Source organism: Ctenocephalides felis, unplaced genomic scaffold (assembly GCF_003426905.1).
Source record: "Ctenocephalides felis isolate EL2017-DRISC unplaced genomic scaffold, ASM342690v1 CF-g0.4_SCAFFOLD_00845, whole genome shotgun sequence".
In the NCBI taxonomy this organism is placed as follows: domain Eukaryota; kingdom Metazoa; phylum Arthropoda; class Insecta; order Siphonaptera; family Pulicidae; genus Ctenocephalides; species Ctenocephalides felis.
This window is the reverse complement of record NW_020536999.1, coordinates 10,329,501-10,349,025: the sequence shown is the minus strand read 5'-3', so window position 1 is coordinate 10,349,025 and position 19,525 is coordinate 10,329,501. Positions and strand designations below refer to the sequence as shown.

Below are 19,525 nucleotides of genomic sequence, written 5' to 3'. Positions count from 1 at the left end.
GTTTCGAGTAACATTCGATTAATTAAAGTCAATTTAATAAAAAAAAGTATATATGTAGAGCAGAGCGAGGCACAAAGGTCCAATTTGACTTTGAGCAAATAAAAACTATATTGTAAAAACCATAACAATTATATCACAACAAATAACATATTTCAAACGACCAATTATCTGACTACGTTCAGTAAAACTGCCAGCTACTTTATCATTGTAGAACTGTGCTTTTTTATGTCTTTTAAAAATTTGTTATCTAGACCTTTTTACCCTATAGGCGGGGTAACTTGGAACTACCAGGTGGCAAACAGGTTTAAAGTCTTATTCTAATTTTAAAGGTATTTTACAAAATAATTACATTTTTAACTAATGCTAAAAAATTACCAATGGAAGAAAATACTTTTATCATGGATTTTCAAAGATTAACCGTTTATATCCCGAGAGCAGAGTCATAAAAATCAAGGTTATATCTGGTTATACATCTTTTTCCCTCTACTTTCAAATATTGTTGTTAAACAATGCTTAACTTTACCGGTTTTTGACACATCAGTGGTGGACCTTTTTAACCCCGGACCTTCATATATTACTATCTATTCTTCGATAAATTGTGAGAAATTATAACTGAGAAAATGTTAATCGACAAAATTTCCCTTTGATCGATACCTTATTTAGGTTCTGAATTTAAATAACATAAATAAAAAATAATATAACGTAGAAAATGTTTTATAAATGCCATTGAGTATATAATTATACAAATGAGATCTTTCAGAGCACCGTGTTTGAGGAAAATATGATTTGCAAAAAAGAGTGCTACAACGCCAAAAAGTGCATTTTCATATTAACATTTCAAAAAAGTTGATATTTTGAGTTTCTAGTAACACTTTCGTTCCGTTTACTAACGTTCTTGTATATAAATAAAACTACTTACTACAATTTAATCATAATTAAATAATATTCACGCAAAACATTGTATTAAACGAAATTGAACATCATCTGTCAAAAACGTTTGACGTTTGACGTATTAGCCACCGTTCATTGTTTTATTCAAATTACGCTACCGACAACCTACTGATTGGCACGAATTTTTCATGACTAAGACTGGCCAAATCGGTTTAGCCGTTTTCGAGTTTTAGCGGATCATTTTATCGATAGCTCCATTTTTATATATAAGATACAACTGCTATTTATAGTTCTTTTTTTTATAAAAAATCTCTCACACTAACCTTGACAAATTTGAGTGTACTCCAAGTGGCTTTCAACTTTCCTCCATATATATATATATATATATATATATATATATATATATGTGTATATATATATATATATATATATATATATATATATTTATCCTTTATCCAGGTTCGTAAAGGCGACTACGTCATCAACCTGACCATCGACTTCAACTTCAACGCCGTCAAGAGTAATCTGATGATCGGTGAAATTGACGTGATGAAATGTCAAGATGCAAAAAATGATGAAAAATGCGTCGACTTCATCACAGAAATGAGCGACAGCAATGTATGCAATCTGCTGAAAGACGAGAATGCGATTTATAGTAAATTTTTGATGGGATGTCAACCTAGGGCTTTGTGTCCACTGAAACAAGGAGTCTACAGGTAATAAAGGATAAAATGACTCATTGTTCAGAAATAATAACCAATACTTATTTTTAACTTCCCCTAGGGTAGTTATAGTAATCGCAAAAAAATCGAAAATGAAAATTTTTACATTTGTCGATGTTTTGAAGGTTTCTGAACATTTTGGCATACCTCACAAAAATGGATGTGTGTGTTGTGTGTTTTGTATGTCCGCATTTTTTCGCGCACGGACCAACCGATTTGATTGGTTAAAAAAACATTCGATTCCTATTTATAGGGAGATGTGCTGATTAGTTTTTGGTAAAGGTAGGTCCAGCCGTTAAGGAGATGCGGAGCGAAGAGTGCAGAAAATACAAATCGAGATCTAAATTTTGAGAATTTGAACGATCTAAAAAACATTCAATTTGTAATGATTGGGAGAAGAGGTGATTAGTTTTTAGCAAAGACAGATCCCGCCATTTCGGAGATACAGAGCTAAATGTGCATCGAATTAAGCGTCCGATTTGAATGATCTAACTAGTGGGGCGCATGGCATCGTGTCTTAAGGCAAATTGCTGGAACTTCCCATATCAATAATTATTATTTTTTTATAAACGATTAACATTTTTGAAAAAATTTTAGTTCAAAAAAAATAGATTTTTGAGAAACTATAAACTTGACAAAAAATTACTTTTTTTGAAAAAATGTTTCTTTATTTTGACATATTTTGGAAATTCTGAACTTTTTTTCAAAGCACTCGTACTGCTTTAACTGCATAGAGACGAAATATAGAAGCGCGTAAGCGCCGCGTCGCCGTCTAACGAATAAACACTGGTACGGAACCCATAGGAATGTAAACCAAAATTATACTTATTGTTAAAATCTCTATAAAATGTCTGATAATTTGATGTGCATATGTCTAATGATCATTTTTGACCGCCAAATGACTCATTTTTTTACTTTTTTCTCCATATCTCCAAAGTCGTTGGACCTGCCTTACCAAAAATTTGAATAGTTCTTCATTCAGTCAATACAAATAGAATGTTTTTTAAATTATTCAAATCGGACGCCCCGTTCTCTTAAAAACTGAGTTACCGTTTTTGGTACTTTTAGCCCCGTATCTTCGGAACGGCTAGACTTGCCTTCGCCAAAAACTAGTCAGCACGTCTCCTTATTAATACGAATCGAATGTTTTTTGAATTATTTAAATCGGTTGATCCGTGTTCCCGAAATCGTCAACGAAAATTTGTATCCGAACATACATACACACACGCACATACAAACACACACACACATTCAGAAATCTTTGAAACGTCGAGAAATGCAAAAATTTTCATTTTCGATTTTTTTGCGATTACTATAACTTGCCATACGGGAAGTTAAAAAGTTCAGAATTTCCAAAATATTTCAAAATAATTTTTTCTTCAAAAAGTCTGTTTTTCAAAATAAAAAGTAAATTTTTATCAAAAAATTATAATTTCTCAAGAATTTAATTTTTATAGAGCCGTTCAAGTATTACGTAAGCACTATAGGGAATGGGGAGGGGGGTATTAATTTGCTTATTTCGGGTAACATTTTAATGACAGCTTTGCTTACTTTTGCTGACAAAGGGGGATAGGGGGGGGGGGTAAATAATTGTACTAAATCTGCTTACGCAACACTTGAACGATCCCAGAGTAAATTTTTTTCAAAAATGTTAATCTTAAAAAAAAAATTGATACGGGAAGTTCCAGCAATTTGCCTTAAGGCACGATGCCATACACCACTAGTTTTTCATCTCGTGTTTTATCTTTCTAGATTTATTAACCAGCCAGTTACCAACGAAATCGCTAAAACCATACCATTCCTGGTGTCGACCAGTTACTGGTTGGTTCGAGTAAAATTCTTCTACGACAAGAAGAAGATAATGTGTGCTTATGTACGTCTGCATTTTATCAAGAAACGTTCCAGGAAAAATTAATTTATAAAAATATAATATATATATATATATATATATATATATTAGGGTGGTCCTTAATATGGTCATTTTTGAATTTTCTTGCTCCCATGGGCTCAAATGGTTCCAAATTGATAAAAAACAATTCTCTGAAAGTTTCAGCTATTAATATTATCTTTTAGGCAGAGCACAATTCAATCAAAGTTTTCTATGGAAATAGCATAAAAAAAAATTCAAAAAGTTTGCAGAGCGTCGAATTTTCAATAAAAAATTACACAAATATTCACTTTTTTATCAATTTGGAATCATTTGAGCCCTTGGGAGCGAGAAAATTTGAAAATGTCCACATTAAGGACCACCCTAATATATATATATATATATATATATATATATATATAACATGGTGTTTAATGGGTTAATATGTACTTTGTAAGTTGAATTAATTATAAATATATTTATCTGCAAACCAATTTAACTTTGAGCAGTTATATTGAAAAAACTAAACCAATTATATCACAACAAATAACACATATCAAACAAACAACTATCTGATTATGTTCAGTAAAACTGCCAACTAATTCATCATTGTAGAAATGATGTTTTTCTGATTTTAAAAAAATTATCTTTTGTTATAGATTTTCAAACATGATCGTTTATCTCCTGATAGCAACGTCGCAAAAATCAAGGTTTGGCTGGTTTTATATCTCTTGCCCTCTGTTTTCAAATATTTTTGTTAAAAAATTCTTAACTTGTTTTTGGGTATGGGTAGTGAACATTTAAATTAAAGTATTTCTAATACTGAAGAAACGAATCTTGGTCGCCCACAAAAACCTTCCATTAAATCCACATTTAAGAATTATGTGTAATTCGTGTAAATATAAAATTAGACGAGTAAATTGTATGGGAAATATGCTTGTTATTTGTAATACCATATAAAACAGTTCTGCCATAAATTTTCAAAATTTTCCATAATTTTTAAAACAAATATTATCCGCTCCATCTAAAAACGAGATTCGAATATTGCGCCACGATTTTTTACCCTTCGGCCACGATACATTTGTACCGGGGTATACATGAGTGTATATATTGATGATAAATGATTTTTATGATAATGATGATGAACATTATCAAAACATCAATTTCAACAAATTTATTTGTTTATTCAATAAATTAATAAATAAATTTATCATAACAAGCCTTATTATTATTATAAATACAGATATTGAGCGACATTTGTAAAACCTATTTTTTATTTATTATTTTAAATTTTATAAAAACTTGATTTTGAAAATTCAAGAACTAAAACGTCTCGAAAAATATTTTTCTGGAAAAAACGAATGGTAAGGGTAAGGGTAAAATTTTAAATAGTTTTAGGTATCCAGAATTTTTTCTACTATATATATTAGAGCGGGTCGATTTATATGGGTAAAAAAATTGCTTAGGCACACATGATTTTCGAATACTAAGGATCAAAATAAGATACTTTGCTGAAGAAACTATACCTCTAAAATTTTTCAACATTCAACCCTTATTTTTTGGGTCAACTCACGGGACATCAGAATTCATTTTAGAGGTATGGTTTCTTCAGCAAAGTATCTCATTTTGATCCCTAGTATCCGAAAATCATATGTGCCTTTAAATCGACCCGCCCTAATATATATTATTGTATATGTGTGATTTAATCTTATGAGAAACTTAACTATATTATTTATCACAAATTTGAAATAAAAGTCATTCATACAGTTCAAACACCAAACACTTAACAGTACACACATTTTAAACCTAATTTTTTTATAAGATCTCAATTTGAGGAGAATGTTATAAATAAAGATACACAGTAAAACTTTTGGGGCAATTCTGCCATAACAGAGATTGTCATGGTAACGCTATCTTATACTTGTTAATTGGCAGTGAAAATGTCTATTTGCTGTCCGATCAGGCGTATTTTAATAACATCATAACATTCTTTCTTGCTTGCTTATATGTAAAATACGCCTGATCGTACAGCAAATAAATAGATATTTCACAATTTTCACTGCTAATAAACAAGCATAAAATAACGTTGTCATGACGACGCTATGTTATGAGGCAGAATTGTCCCACCTATTAAGATAAAGCGTATTATACAAAAAAAAACAATTTGTCTTCGAGAAATCGTATGAACTATGATCGTCTTAACGGGTTCTACGGTGTTTGTTTATCAAAATATCCAACAAATTTTGCGCAAAAATTATGATTTTTCAATCCGATTTGATAACATTATTTACAAATGTATAAGAAATGTTTACGAAAGTTTTAAGCAACAAATGAACGCATGTAAAAAATAAGGTTTCATCTAAAACAACGATTATAAATCTAATTATATATAAAATCTAAGGATTTTGTTGGTCCCAAGTAGTTTGTTGACTAGCACTATATATATTCGATAAAAATATATTCGACACAAATGACAAAAATTACGGCTATTTTTGGTTCCACCAAAGGGTTCAAAAATATTTTTATGCATTTGACTATTCATAGATAAAAAATTGGCAATATTATTCCTCCAGCTGGCCTAATAATTTTGTGATACATTTGACTTTTTAACCCTTTCGACTCGGATGCCGCCGCACCGACGGCAAAATATATACAAATTCCGGAATTCGCGAGAGAAAGAGTTAAAATCAGTCTATACAAGTAGAAAAAAATAAAAGTTCCTTGAGTTCCAAGAAAGTAGTAAAAATACCATTTCTCCAGCTGGTCCAAAATTTGTTCAAGATTGTCAAATGTGTTAAGTTTTTTTGGTTCAAATATAATTATATAAAATTTAGAAAATACCATTTCTCCGGCCAGTCCTGAAAAGTTTTCATATATCTGGCATTCCAATAAACAAAAAATTCCATTAAAATCTAGTATTATCCGGCATCCTCATAAAATATGCAACCTGGTCCAAAGGAACTCTATAACCATGAATCCATCTACTGCCTTTTCTTAAGGAACCATCTATTCCATCCTTCCAGACACCAGCAGGAAGGTAAACTGAAAATTAAGAAAACAAATAAAAATTAATAAAAAAAAATACGCAAGCTCTTAATATATAAACATTTAGGTAGAGCGCACGCCAATTGAAAGTTTCTTATATTTGTTATTAACATACGTCATTAAGTAAATTCTTGTGCCATCTGTACGTGAACTAAAACATTATGACACGTAAGAATACTTATAAACCACTTAACCTCTAATTAAATCCTATTCATCATGGAGTCAAGATTAATTTGCAGCAAAATTTGTATTTGTGATGTTGTTACTCAAATTATTATCTTGATTCCATGATGAATAAATATTATAGAACAGCCCACATGGATTTAATTATATATATATATATATATATATATATATATATATATATACCGTATCCGATTAAGATAAATTCATAAGATGATTTAATCTCATATTGTTATAAATTAAATATAGTAATGATATTAAAATTATACTAGAATGTTACAGTTTAACATGACAATTATTGATTTTTAAAATCAGTATCTTTATCGGATAATTAATATTGTTATAAAAATATTAAAAAGGTTATAAAAAGTTCAGTAAAAGTTTTATGTAAATTTAATATTAAAATTTATTATTTTAAAATTTAGATTTGTTCGCAAATTGTTTTTTTTAAAACCAGGACAAAAATTGTTGTAAAATCAGTTTCTGACGTTGCTAGGCAACGGTTGTAGAAGAAATCTGGCGTTGTGTGAACCGGGCTTTATAGACAGAAATTATGTTAAAAATAGTGCGGTTGTGAATAGAGAGCTTAAACGCTGGCAAGCTGGTAAAATATGTCGGGAAAGATCATAATTATGTTTTATCATATCGTTGCTAGGTAACAAACTGTCCGGCATGCACTAATCAAGAAATCTGGCGTCGTGTGCACCGGGCTTTATAGACAGAAATAATGTTAAAAATAATGCGGTTGTGAATAGAGAGCTTCAACGCTGGCAAGATCGTAAAATATGTCGGGCACTATCGTAAATTATGATTTATCATATCGTTGTTAGGTAACAAACTGTCCGGCATGCACTAATCAGGAAATCTGGCGTCGTGTGTACCGGGCTTTATAGACAGAAATTATGTTAAGGATACTGCGGTTGTGAATAGAGAACTTCAACGCTGGCAAGATCGTAAAATATGTCGGGCACTATCGTAAATTATGATTTATCATATCGTTGCTAGGTAACAAACTGTCCGGCATGCACTAATCAAAAAATCTGGCGTCGTGTAAACCGGGCTTTATAGACAGAAACTATGTTAAGGATACTGCCGTTGTGAATAGAGAGCTTAAACGCTTGCAAGATCGTAAAATATTTCGGGCAATATTGTAAATTATGATTTATCATATCGTTGCTAGGTAACAAACAGTTTGGCATGCACTAATAAGGAAATCTGGCGTCGTGTGCACCGGGCTTTATAGACAGAAATTATGTTAAAAATACTGCGGTTGTGAATAGAGAGCTTAAAAGCTGGCAAGATCGTAAAATATGTCGGGCAATATTGTAAATTAAGATTTATCATATCGTTGCTAGCTAACAAACAGTTTGGCATGCACTAATAAGGAAATCTGGTGTCGTGTGCACCGGGCTTTATAGACAGAAATTATGTTAAGGATACTGCGGTTGTGAATAGAGAGCTTAAACGCTTGCAAGATCGTAAAATATGTCGGGCAATATCAGGAAATCTGGCGTCGTGTGAACCGGGCTTTATAGACAGAAATTATGTTAAAAATAGTGCGGTTGTGAATAGAGAACTTAAACGCTGGCAAGATCGTAAAATATGTCGGGTAATATAAAAAATTATTATTTATCATATCGTTTAAAAAATCGTAAGTTATGATTTATCATATCTGGCGTCGTGTGCACCGGACTTAAGTATAATTTCCTACCTTCTCTCAAAGTAGCTCTCTTATCCAATATCGGAGCAACAATCAATTCTTCTCCGACAGAAAATTCATCAGTTAAAGTCAAACAAGCAGCATCCTTTGGTTCCAGTAACCATAAGGGTCTCACCAAGGGCAAACCAACGTCCAAAGCTTCCCTTGAGTATTTTTTCAGGAGCGGAGTGACTACTTTCTGACGCAATGCCGTTAAGGTACGAACAATTTCTAAAACCTAAAAAGTAAAAATACTTTACTAAATTTTCAAGACAGTAATAAACTAGTTGGTATTGGTATTTTGCTTTGAGGCAAGTTACATGAACTCCCCGATATGTGTAAATAATCGACTTAATCAATAAAAAATGCATTAATTCATGAGTGATTAAAAGTATTCCGAGTGGATTTATTACACCTCATTGAAAACGAACGAACTCTTTAACTCGGAGTATTTTCTAAAAGCAAGTTTTCAGAGATCAATATTTTTTTATAATTGAACCAGTTTCCGTAGGACTTTAATAGGTTAGTATGTTCATTAAGACCAAGTACTCTATTGTTATACCAAGTGAATAGTCCAACGTCAAAAAAACAACTAATTTTCTCAAACTTTGATGAATTTTTAAAATTAAACTACTTGTCGTAAGGCCGTAATATTTCAGTAAGTTCTATAAGACCATGATATATATCGCCAAAAAAGTTTCATAAAAATCGGCTATTTTTTTTTTCAACAGTCAATTACAATAAAACGGCTCGGTAGATTTTCACCGAAAACTAATCAGTATCATTCCCAACTAATATCTTTCGAACAGTTTTTGATTTTTTAAAAACGATTCAGTAGTATGGGCTTAAATGTGCCAAATTACAAAGACACGGCTCGGCCGATCGTCGCACAAAACTGAGAAACGATAATCTTCATCGAAGTACATCAAATGGCTTTTAAATTTCTGGAATCGATTCAGTCGTTTCTGAGATTTTTTTTTATTTCACTTTATTTTAGCAATCAGAAATACAAAAATTATTTCCATGAGCTAAACTGTACATTTAAATAAGTATGATATTATATAAGATAATCCAGTGATATATTAGTTTATACTAGTTTCTGAGAAAATGACGTTGAAAAGTCTAATTTTGGCAAACGCCAAAAAACGATACTAATTTTTGCAAACTTTGACAAATTTTAAAAAATAAACGACTTGTCGTAGGGCCGTAATATTTTAGTATGATCTATAAGAGTATGGTATCTATCGTCGAAAAAAAATTTTAACACTTTAATATAAGAAAATGGCCCTGCCGATCTCTACCAAAAACTAATCAGCACGATTCCCAACCAATATCTTTCGAACGGTTTTTGAATTTTCAAAATCGATTTAGAATTGCGGGCTAAAACGTGAACGAAAATTTTTTCACTTTTCTGCTATTTACAAAGAAACAGCTTGGCTGATCGTCGCGCAAAATTGATAAACGCTAGTCTTCTTCGAGATACATCGAATGGCTTTTAAATTTTTGAAATCGGTCCAGCTGTTTTTGAGGTCTCATGGACGCTTCAGAATGGCTTTAAAAGTTAAATTAGCGAATCTAATTTTTTTATGAAAACATAAACTTCTCCTTCGGGATGTTAACAAGCAGTCAATAAATGTATTTTAATTTTAATTACATAAAGCTCCTCAAACACAATTACATGATGAGTGAAATTGTGAAAGCAATATTTCTTTATGCGTTGTTTAACATGATGATTCTCTCCATTTTTATAAAAATTAAAAAATATTAAAGCGTACAGCTTTATTCTATCATGCTGAAGATATATCTTATTCAGAATTATATCTCAGACACTTTTGGAAGTTTAGAGGAAGTCTACGCGTTTTTCGATCATGATGGCTGTAAAGAATTACAAAGTTGCATATTTTTATAAATGAGGAAGAATAAATTGATATACAGATTTATTACTCTAACAAGAGATCAAGCACAACAATAGTTTGTGTAGCTGTGTATCATTTATATACAGATATACTACATAATAGATATTTATGCAGTTTATTTATTGATAGTATTAATTAAATTATTCAAGATTATTATAGGGTCACTGTGTGAACGAATATTAAAGCTATTAAAAGCTCAAGTCCAAAATGCTAATTACAATGACAAACCGATCATGTCATATTTAAAGTATGACTTTAATTACATTATTGTTTTTAAATATTTCAAATATTTTTAATGTTTTTATAAATATATAATTTATAATTTATCATTATATAAATGTGTATAATGGTAGACACTAATAAATGTGTGCATCACGAGTGTTACCATATTACTAATTGACATTATTCAAAATTATTATATGGTGTATTTATTTTTAACTTAAATGCCATCTCGTACAATAGCAAAAAAGTTTTACTTCAATCGCGTGTGAAACTTATGCGAACTTTTTTTTTACCTGTGGATCCTTAAAGTCCTCTGGAAGTTGTGCAAACTTGACGACTGGTAAAAAAGTCGCCAACTGCAACCATCGTATATAAAGCTCCTTCTCTGGCAAACCTGTGTTACCACCTACCACCCCAGGAATCAAAAACTGGTAACCTAAAAATATAACCATAAAAATTACCAATAGTTCCAGGTTATGTAATATCTTTTTATTACCAATGACTCCGTAACTTAGGACAGCCGGTAAGACTTTCCTCAGATCCTCCCAAGTCCCTTTCAGATCCGGAAGGGCAACAAATATTGGCGGTTTGGGTGCCCTTATGGCTCCAGTGACTGCTGCAAATCTACTTTCAGCACCACGTTCTACCAATAGGGTTTTGTAGTCATCAGGGTCGGCTAAGGGGTCCTTGAATTTGTAATGGGGCGGCATATCTTCGGCGGTTCCGTAATCCAGATAGAAACCGTCAATCTGGCAAAGAAATTTTGATTACGTGGTTGATAAATTAGGACCAGAAGACGAAGGAAAAGTTGGTGGATAGGAAGATTGTGCAATTTTGATGATTCAAAAAAATTTACTCACTTTGTAAGTATCTAAAACACTGTACAGTTTATCCGTAAACCATTTAACTGCTTGAGGAGAAGTTGCGTCCAAAACGCCTGCACTTTGGGCAGATCCATATCGAATCAAGGCAGGAATGTCGTGGGCTGCACCACGTTCACCTAAAAAAATATTTAATATATCAATTTGATAATATTTATATAAAAATACATAATTAATGAATTACAAATCTGGTTTTTAAATTATTATTAAAAACCGAATCTTCAATTTTTCCATATTTCGATAAGCTATACCTTCAAAAATAACATACCAAAATTTTAAATCGATATCTTAAATAGTTTTTGAGTTACAACCATCTAAAAGATAATATATATATTATAACGATCATTTTATCTTTAAACGCGTCTTTCTCGAAACAGCATTTTCCGAATTTGCTGCAGCGATTAATCAAAACAAATGATCCGATCACTATCGAATTTTTTTACATGTTCTATATATAGTTCTCCGTACAATGACCTATCGATTTTTTGATCTGATCAAAACAGGCCAAAAACGATCTGAAACGAAAATTTTGGGTAAAATTTCTCGAAAACTGTTAATGACAAATTAAAGTATAAAAAAATTCTACCTGACATAAGAGTGTTTTGAGATACGAGCCGCCAAAAGAGCGTTTCGTTGCCCTTACATACAAAGAAAATTCGTGATACGATCTTTGAGCAAGAAAGAGTTTTTTGGAATAATGTTAATGCCAAAATGAAAATATAAAAAAAATTGACCAGATATAAGAATGTTTCGAGATACGAGTAAAATTACAGATACAACCTATGACCGAGTAAGAGTTTTCTAGAGAAATGTTATTGGCAAAATAAGGAAACAGGAAAAATTTTCACCTGATATACGAGCGTTTCGAGATATGAGCCGCAACAGGGTGATTCGTTGCCCCGACATGCAAGTAAGAGTTTTTTTTTGTAAGAGTAAGAAAAATTTTAATGCCAAAATTAAACAAACAAAAAATCGACCTGACGTTCGAATGTTTCGAGATGCGAGCCGCTAAAGGAGTAGTCAATAGCCTCGGCATACGAGCAAAAATTGATATACAACCTTTAAGTGAAAAATAAAATAAAAAACATGACCTGACAAAGTTTTGAAATACGAGCGATATAAAAGTGTGCCAAGATACGAAAAATCGAGATACGGCATTTGAGCGAGTAAAAATTTACTCGAAAAATATTAATGACAAAAAGAAAATAGAGTTTTCTCTACCTGCCAAATGACCTAACAAAATTTCGAGATACGACCCGCCAAAAAAGCATTTTGTTGCTTTGACATACAAACGAAAACTCCAGATACAAACTGTGAGCGAATAAGTTTTCTTGGAAAATATTAACTGCAAAATGACAAAATAAAAAAAATCTGTGATTTTCCTACCATAGAAATATTTTGGCTGTATGATAAAAATTGCTTTGAGATACGAACGTATCGACATACAAGTCTGGTTACAAAACGATATGTCGGGGTAGTGCTGTATTTTTCACACACCAATTAATTGTACTAGTCTATGTCTTTTGCGGTCTAATTTAGGACTAATTTTCTTGTCCAAAATAATATAAATTTAATTTCTATCATACCAACAAAGTATCCAGCTTGCAAGCATTCAGAAAAACTTGAACTTTCTGTACTGATAAAAGGCTGTACAGCAAACAGAACTCGAAATCCACGTCTGTGCATAACATCTACTGTCTCGTACATTGTGGAAAACCTATCCTTGTCCAGGGTCAGATCACCATTGTTTTTTTGCCATTGCTCACTAACCTAAAAATAGATAATAAAAATATTAAATAGAAGACTAATAAATAAAAAACAGTCATATTCTACAAATATCATTCCTACTTTTTCAACTACTATAAGCTCATCATAAGCTAAAATTTATATCCAAATATAAAATTGAACTCGTGAACCATCTAAAGATACAAAGTGTAACTAGTGGTGTATAGCATCGTGCCTTAAGGCAAATTGCTGAAACTTCCCGTATCGTAATGATATATTCCAGAAATTTCAAACATTTTCAAATATATTTATTACAAATACTGTAACTTTCATTATTTTTGCTATCTCGTTATATCTGAGCAAATCAAATGTAAATCATAAATCAATTTATCTCCAGAACATTAACAATAGTCATTTTATTTCCAATTCAATTTCAAAAAAAAAAATACTTGCCAAATTTACACAAAATTGAAAAAGTGCTCCCGTATAGTCGCAGTCTAAACGCATTTGAAAATAATTCTGTGCGACATTTTCACTTGTGCTGTGCTTAGCTTGGCAGCATTTTCACATTTTTCAATAGTTTTCACAGAATTGGAAAAGTGCCCCAGTACATAAACAGTCTAAACGCACTTGGGTAAACATTTGTACCAGAGTGGCGCAAAGACTGTGCTTAGCCTGGGTAATTTTTTGAATTTTTAGTCCAAAATTACCAAAATATTTTATACAAAAATAAAAAAAGATGTAATAATTTTTCATCCTCAAAAAAAACTTCATGTTTTGTCAATACAAGCAGAAAGTTTTTCAGATTATTCAAATCGGACGCTTAGTTTACTCAAAAACTGCAATATTTTGCACATTTAGCTCTGTATCTTCGAAATGGCAGGACCTGTCTTTGCCAAAAACTAATCACCTCTTCTCCCAATCATTACAAATTGATTTTTTGTCATTCAAATCCGATACTCCGTTCTCTCAAAAACTCGATTTGTATTTTCTGCACTCTTTGCTCCGTATCTCCGTAACGGCTAGACCTGTTTTTGCCAAAAACTAATCAGCACATCTCTCTATCAATAGGGATCGAATGTTTTTTAAACCATTCAAATCGGTTGATCCGTGCGCCCGAAAACGTGGACGAAATAATGCGGACATACAAAACACACACACACATACACACACACCCATCCATGCCAAAATGTTCAGAAACCTTCAGAACGTCGAGAAATGCAAAAATGCATTTTCGATTTTCGGCCCATTACTATAACTACCATGCTGGCAGATAAAAATAATTGAGGCCAAAAAAGAATGCCAACAATAAGCAAAGATGTGTAAATTCTTTCGACGAAATCTTTGGTAAGTCTAAAAAATCTAAATATTTGTTATCTTACCAATACATGTCCAAGTTTCAAAAATCCCTGAGCAATCACAGCTTCAGTATAATTATAGACAGCAGCTTCAGTAAGATTTTCCTTGATCACAGGAGCAATCTGCCAAACAGGTTCGGCCAGCAAAGAATTAATAACACCCACATCTTCTTCCTGAAACAAAAATAAACTTCTGTGAGACCTGACAGAATTTTTACTTTAAATTTTTCCTTTACCTTCAATCCATCCCACAAAGAGCGTTCAGCCAAGGCCAAATGCAATTCTCTAGGATTTGCTGCACAGCAAATCCTGTAGGACAATACAGTCGGCTCTGGTTCCACATCAGGATTGTGATAATCTGAAGAAGATCCTGCAAATGCAAAGTCATCACGTTTTGCCCTCAAACATAATTTACCATCGTCCAGGCTGACGTGCAGAGGAGTCGCGTCTGATACCAAAATAGCTGCACCTCTAGAGGAAAAAAAATTATAAGTCCTAATAATTTATCTCCTGAACATTAACAATCTTCATTTCATTTCGAATTCAAATTCAAAAAAAATAGTTTAGTTGCCTAATTTACACAAAATTGAAATTTACACAAAAAGTGCTCTCGTATAGTCACAGTCTAAACGCATTTGCAAACAATTCTGTGCGACATTTTCACTTACACAGTGCCCAGCTTGGCGGCATTTTCACATTTTTCAATAATTATCACAAAATTGGAAAAGTGCTTCAGTGCATAAACATTCTAAACCAGTGATTCCCAACCTTTTTTGGGCCCCGTCCCACCTTGAGGTTTCTAAAAACGTTATGCCTCCCATACAATTTTTTTTATTCTTGAAAAAATGTGAATGTTAAGTTTCAAGGTGAAATCACTATCAAAGTGTTATTAAACATCATAAGTAAAATTTCTAAATAAGCCAAAAACAGAAATTTCAAACTGATTCTATTAGTATTTTGTCGAAATTTATTTAACGTGATACTAAGCTTGCCAGCTGCACAAATATTTTATATTAGGTTCTACATTACTGAGCTTCAAACTTAAGTCTCCACATTATGTAATTTCAAGTCTATTTCTTTTTATCAATAAATTATAGCAAAAAACCACATAGGATTTGTACATTTGGGCATTTGGTTTCAGTTTCTTCACAACGAGTCTACTTAACGAGTCTACTTAGCTAGTTGCATTTTCTTAACTCAGAACAAAATTATAACTAATTTTTATATATCTTTTTGTGTATTTTTTTTTTAATTTTAAGAACGGAAATTTGTCGCTATCGGGTTGGCAACTAACTCCGTAAGTAAGTGCGCATTTTTGTTAGAAAATCAAAGACAATTTTTGCGTGGAATTAAATAACTTTTGATCGACCATTTTGATGACCTTTTGTTATCTTCCAAGAAGCATCATTATAAAACTTAATCTAACCATTTTTTTTATTTAAGGGTTTTAATTAAATGGTTCATGGTCAGGACTATTTGGTGTTATGGAGAAACATTTCAACCAAGGCCCAATAATTTTTAAACATAGCCAAATTGTTTCTATTAGCCGAAACGATGATAGCTTTAATTAAGTTGTCCACAACTTTAACTGGACAATCAGAGTAGCATTGTGTGCAAAATCACCAGAATGACAAACCAATTTTGACATTTATTAAGTTTCGACACTAAAAACAGCACTTAACTTTTATGATCATCGTTTTTCGGAAATAAAAATGCAAAATATAACAAAAATGTTTGTTTTGCATTTCCATTTTTAACGAACGCTAAACGAGTTGTAATTTTACTATAAAGTAATGAGCATAATTCAAATTCAAGCTAAACTTTTTAAAAAGTCAGGTCTATTTACAACGTCAGGCAGCGATGAAAACTAGCTCTGTTCCGGGCAAACCAGAACTCTTTAGTTAGATCTACAACAACCATTTTTTGTTGAATGTTTTACTGATAATGGTACTACATGACATTCAAATCACCAAAATTTTCAAATTGCGTGCGCCCTACGTTGGGAATCATTGGTCTAAACTCTAAACGCACTTGGGTAAACATTTGTACCAGAGTGTCGCTTAGACTGTGCTTAACCTGGGTAATTTTTTAAATTTTTGATCCAAAATTACAAAAATAATTTAGGAAAATTAAAAAAAGATGTAGAAATTGTTTTCATCCTCAAAAGCAATTGTTTTGTCAATACGAGCAGAAAGATTTGTAGATCAGCTCACTCAAAAACTGCCATTTTTGCACACTTAGCTCTGTATCTTCAAATTGGCGGGACCTGTCGTTGCCAAAAACTAATCACCTCTTCTCTCAATCATTACAAATTGAATGTTTATTAGATCATACAAATCCGATACTCCGTACTCTCAAAATCTCGATTTGTATTTTTTGCACTCTTTGCACCGTATCTCCGTAACGGCTGGACCTGCCTTTGCCAAAAACTAATCAGCAAATCATCCTATCAATAGGAATCGAATGTTTTTTAAACCATTAAAATCGGTTGATCCGTGCGCCCGAAAACGTGGACGAAAAAATGCGGACACACAAAACACACACACACACACACACATCCATTTTCTCTGAGGTATATCCTAAAAATGTTCAGAAACCTTCAAAACGTCAAGAAATGCAAAAATGATCATTTTCAATTTTCGGCCCATTACTATAACTACCCTACGGGAAGTTAATTATAATTATAATTCCATTACGCCTTAGTTATATTTTTATAACGTAGGTTTTATATAAAAATAATATTTATTTCACTTTAATACAATTACTTCACTATATTTTAATACTTTATTATATTCAAATTATACAATTAATAATATTGTATTTTATTATGTGATATAATATATGATTACTGGTTGAATAGTAATTAAAGAATCCCAAATGAAAATCAGAGCGCGTCCTATATATAGGGTTAAGTCTAGTACGCTTTGATTATAAAACATATTGATTGAATGGTAAGTGTATATGTTATTGATGTATATAATTGGAAGTTATGATTATAAAATATGCTGATTGAATAAGTAAATGTATATATTATTAATATATATATAACTCCTTTACCACTCACTTGGAATTGATGAAGTATCTCTTCAGAACATTTCCCCAGTTTTTCCCAGTAATAAATGGTTTGAAGCCTCTTGTATCATTCGCCAGCCAGTGAGCCGGCCCAGTCCACTGGTAACAATCAGTAGGGTAATGGTAGGGCGAAATTGCAACCCAGGAGACATCATAGCATTTCAAAGTGGAATGTGTGGGGTTTGGGTTGTTGGAATTTTGGGAAGAACCACTGGATGTGGATATGGAATGGACGTGCGAGGATATTATGGAAGCGTCTTCTTCGCGATCCAGATAGAGACGGGCACTGTGCAGCCATTCTAGGCATAGGGGACTCTTCCTGGAAAAAATAATAATATATTTATTTATTTATTTATTTATTCATAAGCAAGCCGTAATCAATAATAATAGATATTATTTCAGGCTCTTGTCAAGCTTATTCATAATTTTTATTAAAAGGACAGTAATTTTATAATAATCATAATAGCTGCACAAATTTCGCTTCTGAATAAAAGAGCTGCAAAAAAAGCATTCGAACATTAAATACAATGTTCATCATCAAGTTCATCATATTAAAGTCTATTTGACCATCCGCCATTTACCGATTAACATTTTTGAAAAAAAATTACTTCGAAAGAATTAGATTTTTGAGAAACTATAAATTTGACAAAAAATTACTTTTTTTTTTTTAAAAAATTAAATGTTTTCTTTATTTTGACATATTTTGGAAATTCTGAACTTCCTTTCAAAGCAATAGTACTGCCTTAACTGCATAGAGACGAAATATAGAAGCGCGTAAGCGCCGCGTCGCCGTCTAACGGATGGTACGGAACCCATAGAAATGTAAACAAAATTGATACTAATTGTTAAGATCTCTATAAAATATCTGATAATTTGATGTGCATATGTATAATGATCATTTTTGACCGCTAAATGGCTTTTTGTTCTACTTTTTTCATTAAATCTCCGAAACCGCTAGACCTGCCTTCATGTAAATTTGACCAATTCTTCATCTTGTCAATATAAGTAGAATGTTTTCTAAATTTTTAAAATCAGACGCTCTTAAAAACCGTGTTACCGTTTTTGGCACTTTTTGACCCATATCATCGGAACGGCTAGACCTGCCTCCACCAAAAACTAATCAGCACGTCTCCTTATCAGTACGAATCGAATGTTTTTTTAAATTATTTAAATCGATTGATCGGTGTTTTCGAAATCGTCGACGAAAATTTGTATCCGCACATACATACACACACGCACACACACACACACACACACACACATACATCCATTTTTTTTAAGTATGCCAAAATACTCATAAACCTTTAAAACGTCGAGACATGCAAAAAATTTCATTTTCGATTTTTTTGCTATTAGTGTAACTTGCCCTACGGGAAGTTAATAAACATTTTAGGTGACCAGAAAGGATATAATCTAATTGGATTTCTAACAGAAATCAAACTATTTGCATTCCATTCCTTGATAACTTCAATTTAAATAAAAATCAGAAGGATTCTAATTATCTAGTTGTGACCAAAAATTATACAAATATGACCAGATAATAATTCGGGTATTTTTACTCGGCTCGCTGATACTGCTATCAGATTTATTCTCCACTTAGTACCTTTTAAAGATTTCAAGGTATTTTTATTTTATTTATTTATTTATTCATTTTGAACTAAGTTCTTAATAAGGAACTCATCGCAAAGATTTTCCAGATGATCAAAAAACTCTATAATTTTACTATACCTTTCAGAAAAGTTCATATCCTCGGCATGACAAGGAAACACCCTATCAGACCTTAGGGTTGTACCTAAAATAATAAAATAAAAGCAATGAAAAATTTGCCATTAGATTGTTTTAGTTGATTCAGCAACTTATATCTAATGCAAAAACTAAAATACTAAGAAAATTCAAATTCAGGTCTATTTGATGCTTTCTAAAAATATCTACCAAGTTATTATT

The 19,525-nt window shown here is 31.9% G+C and overlaps 1 protein-coding gene across 1 annotated transcript in view; it reads right to left on the bottom strand.

The window, feature by feature from the left end:
* Positions 1-6,335: 6,335 nt before the first annotated feature.
* LOC113377753 (myogenesis-regulating glycosidase-like) overlaps positions 6,336-19,525 on the bottom strand; it is a 41,256-nt gene continuing 28,066 nt past the window's right edge. The window contains exons 6-15 of the mRNA XM_026618171.1: positions 19,310-19,373; positions 17,574-17,900; positions 14,746-14,980; positions 14,534-14,683; positions 13,013-13,196; positions 11,406-11,545; positions 11,042-11,294; positions 10,839-10,981; positions 8,420-8,645; positions 6,336-6,522 (exon numbers count right to left, since the gene is read on the bottom strand). Of these exons, the coding sequence (XP_026473956.1) occupies positions 6,386-6,522; positions 8,420-8,645; positions 10,839-10,981; positions 11,042-11,294; positions 11,406-11,545; positions 13,013-13,196; positions 14,534-14,683; positions 14,746-14,980; positions 17,574-17,900; positions 19,310-19,373 (1,859 nt within the window). The 3' untranslated portion in view covers positions 6,336-6,385. The remainder of the gene's footprint in view (positions 6,523-8,419; positions 8,646-10,838; positions 10,982-11,041; positions 11,295-11,405; positions 11,546-13,012; positions 13,197-14,533; positions 14,684-14,745; positions 14,981-17,573; positions 17,901-19,309; positions 19,374-19,525) is intronic.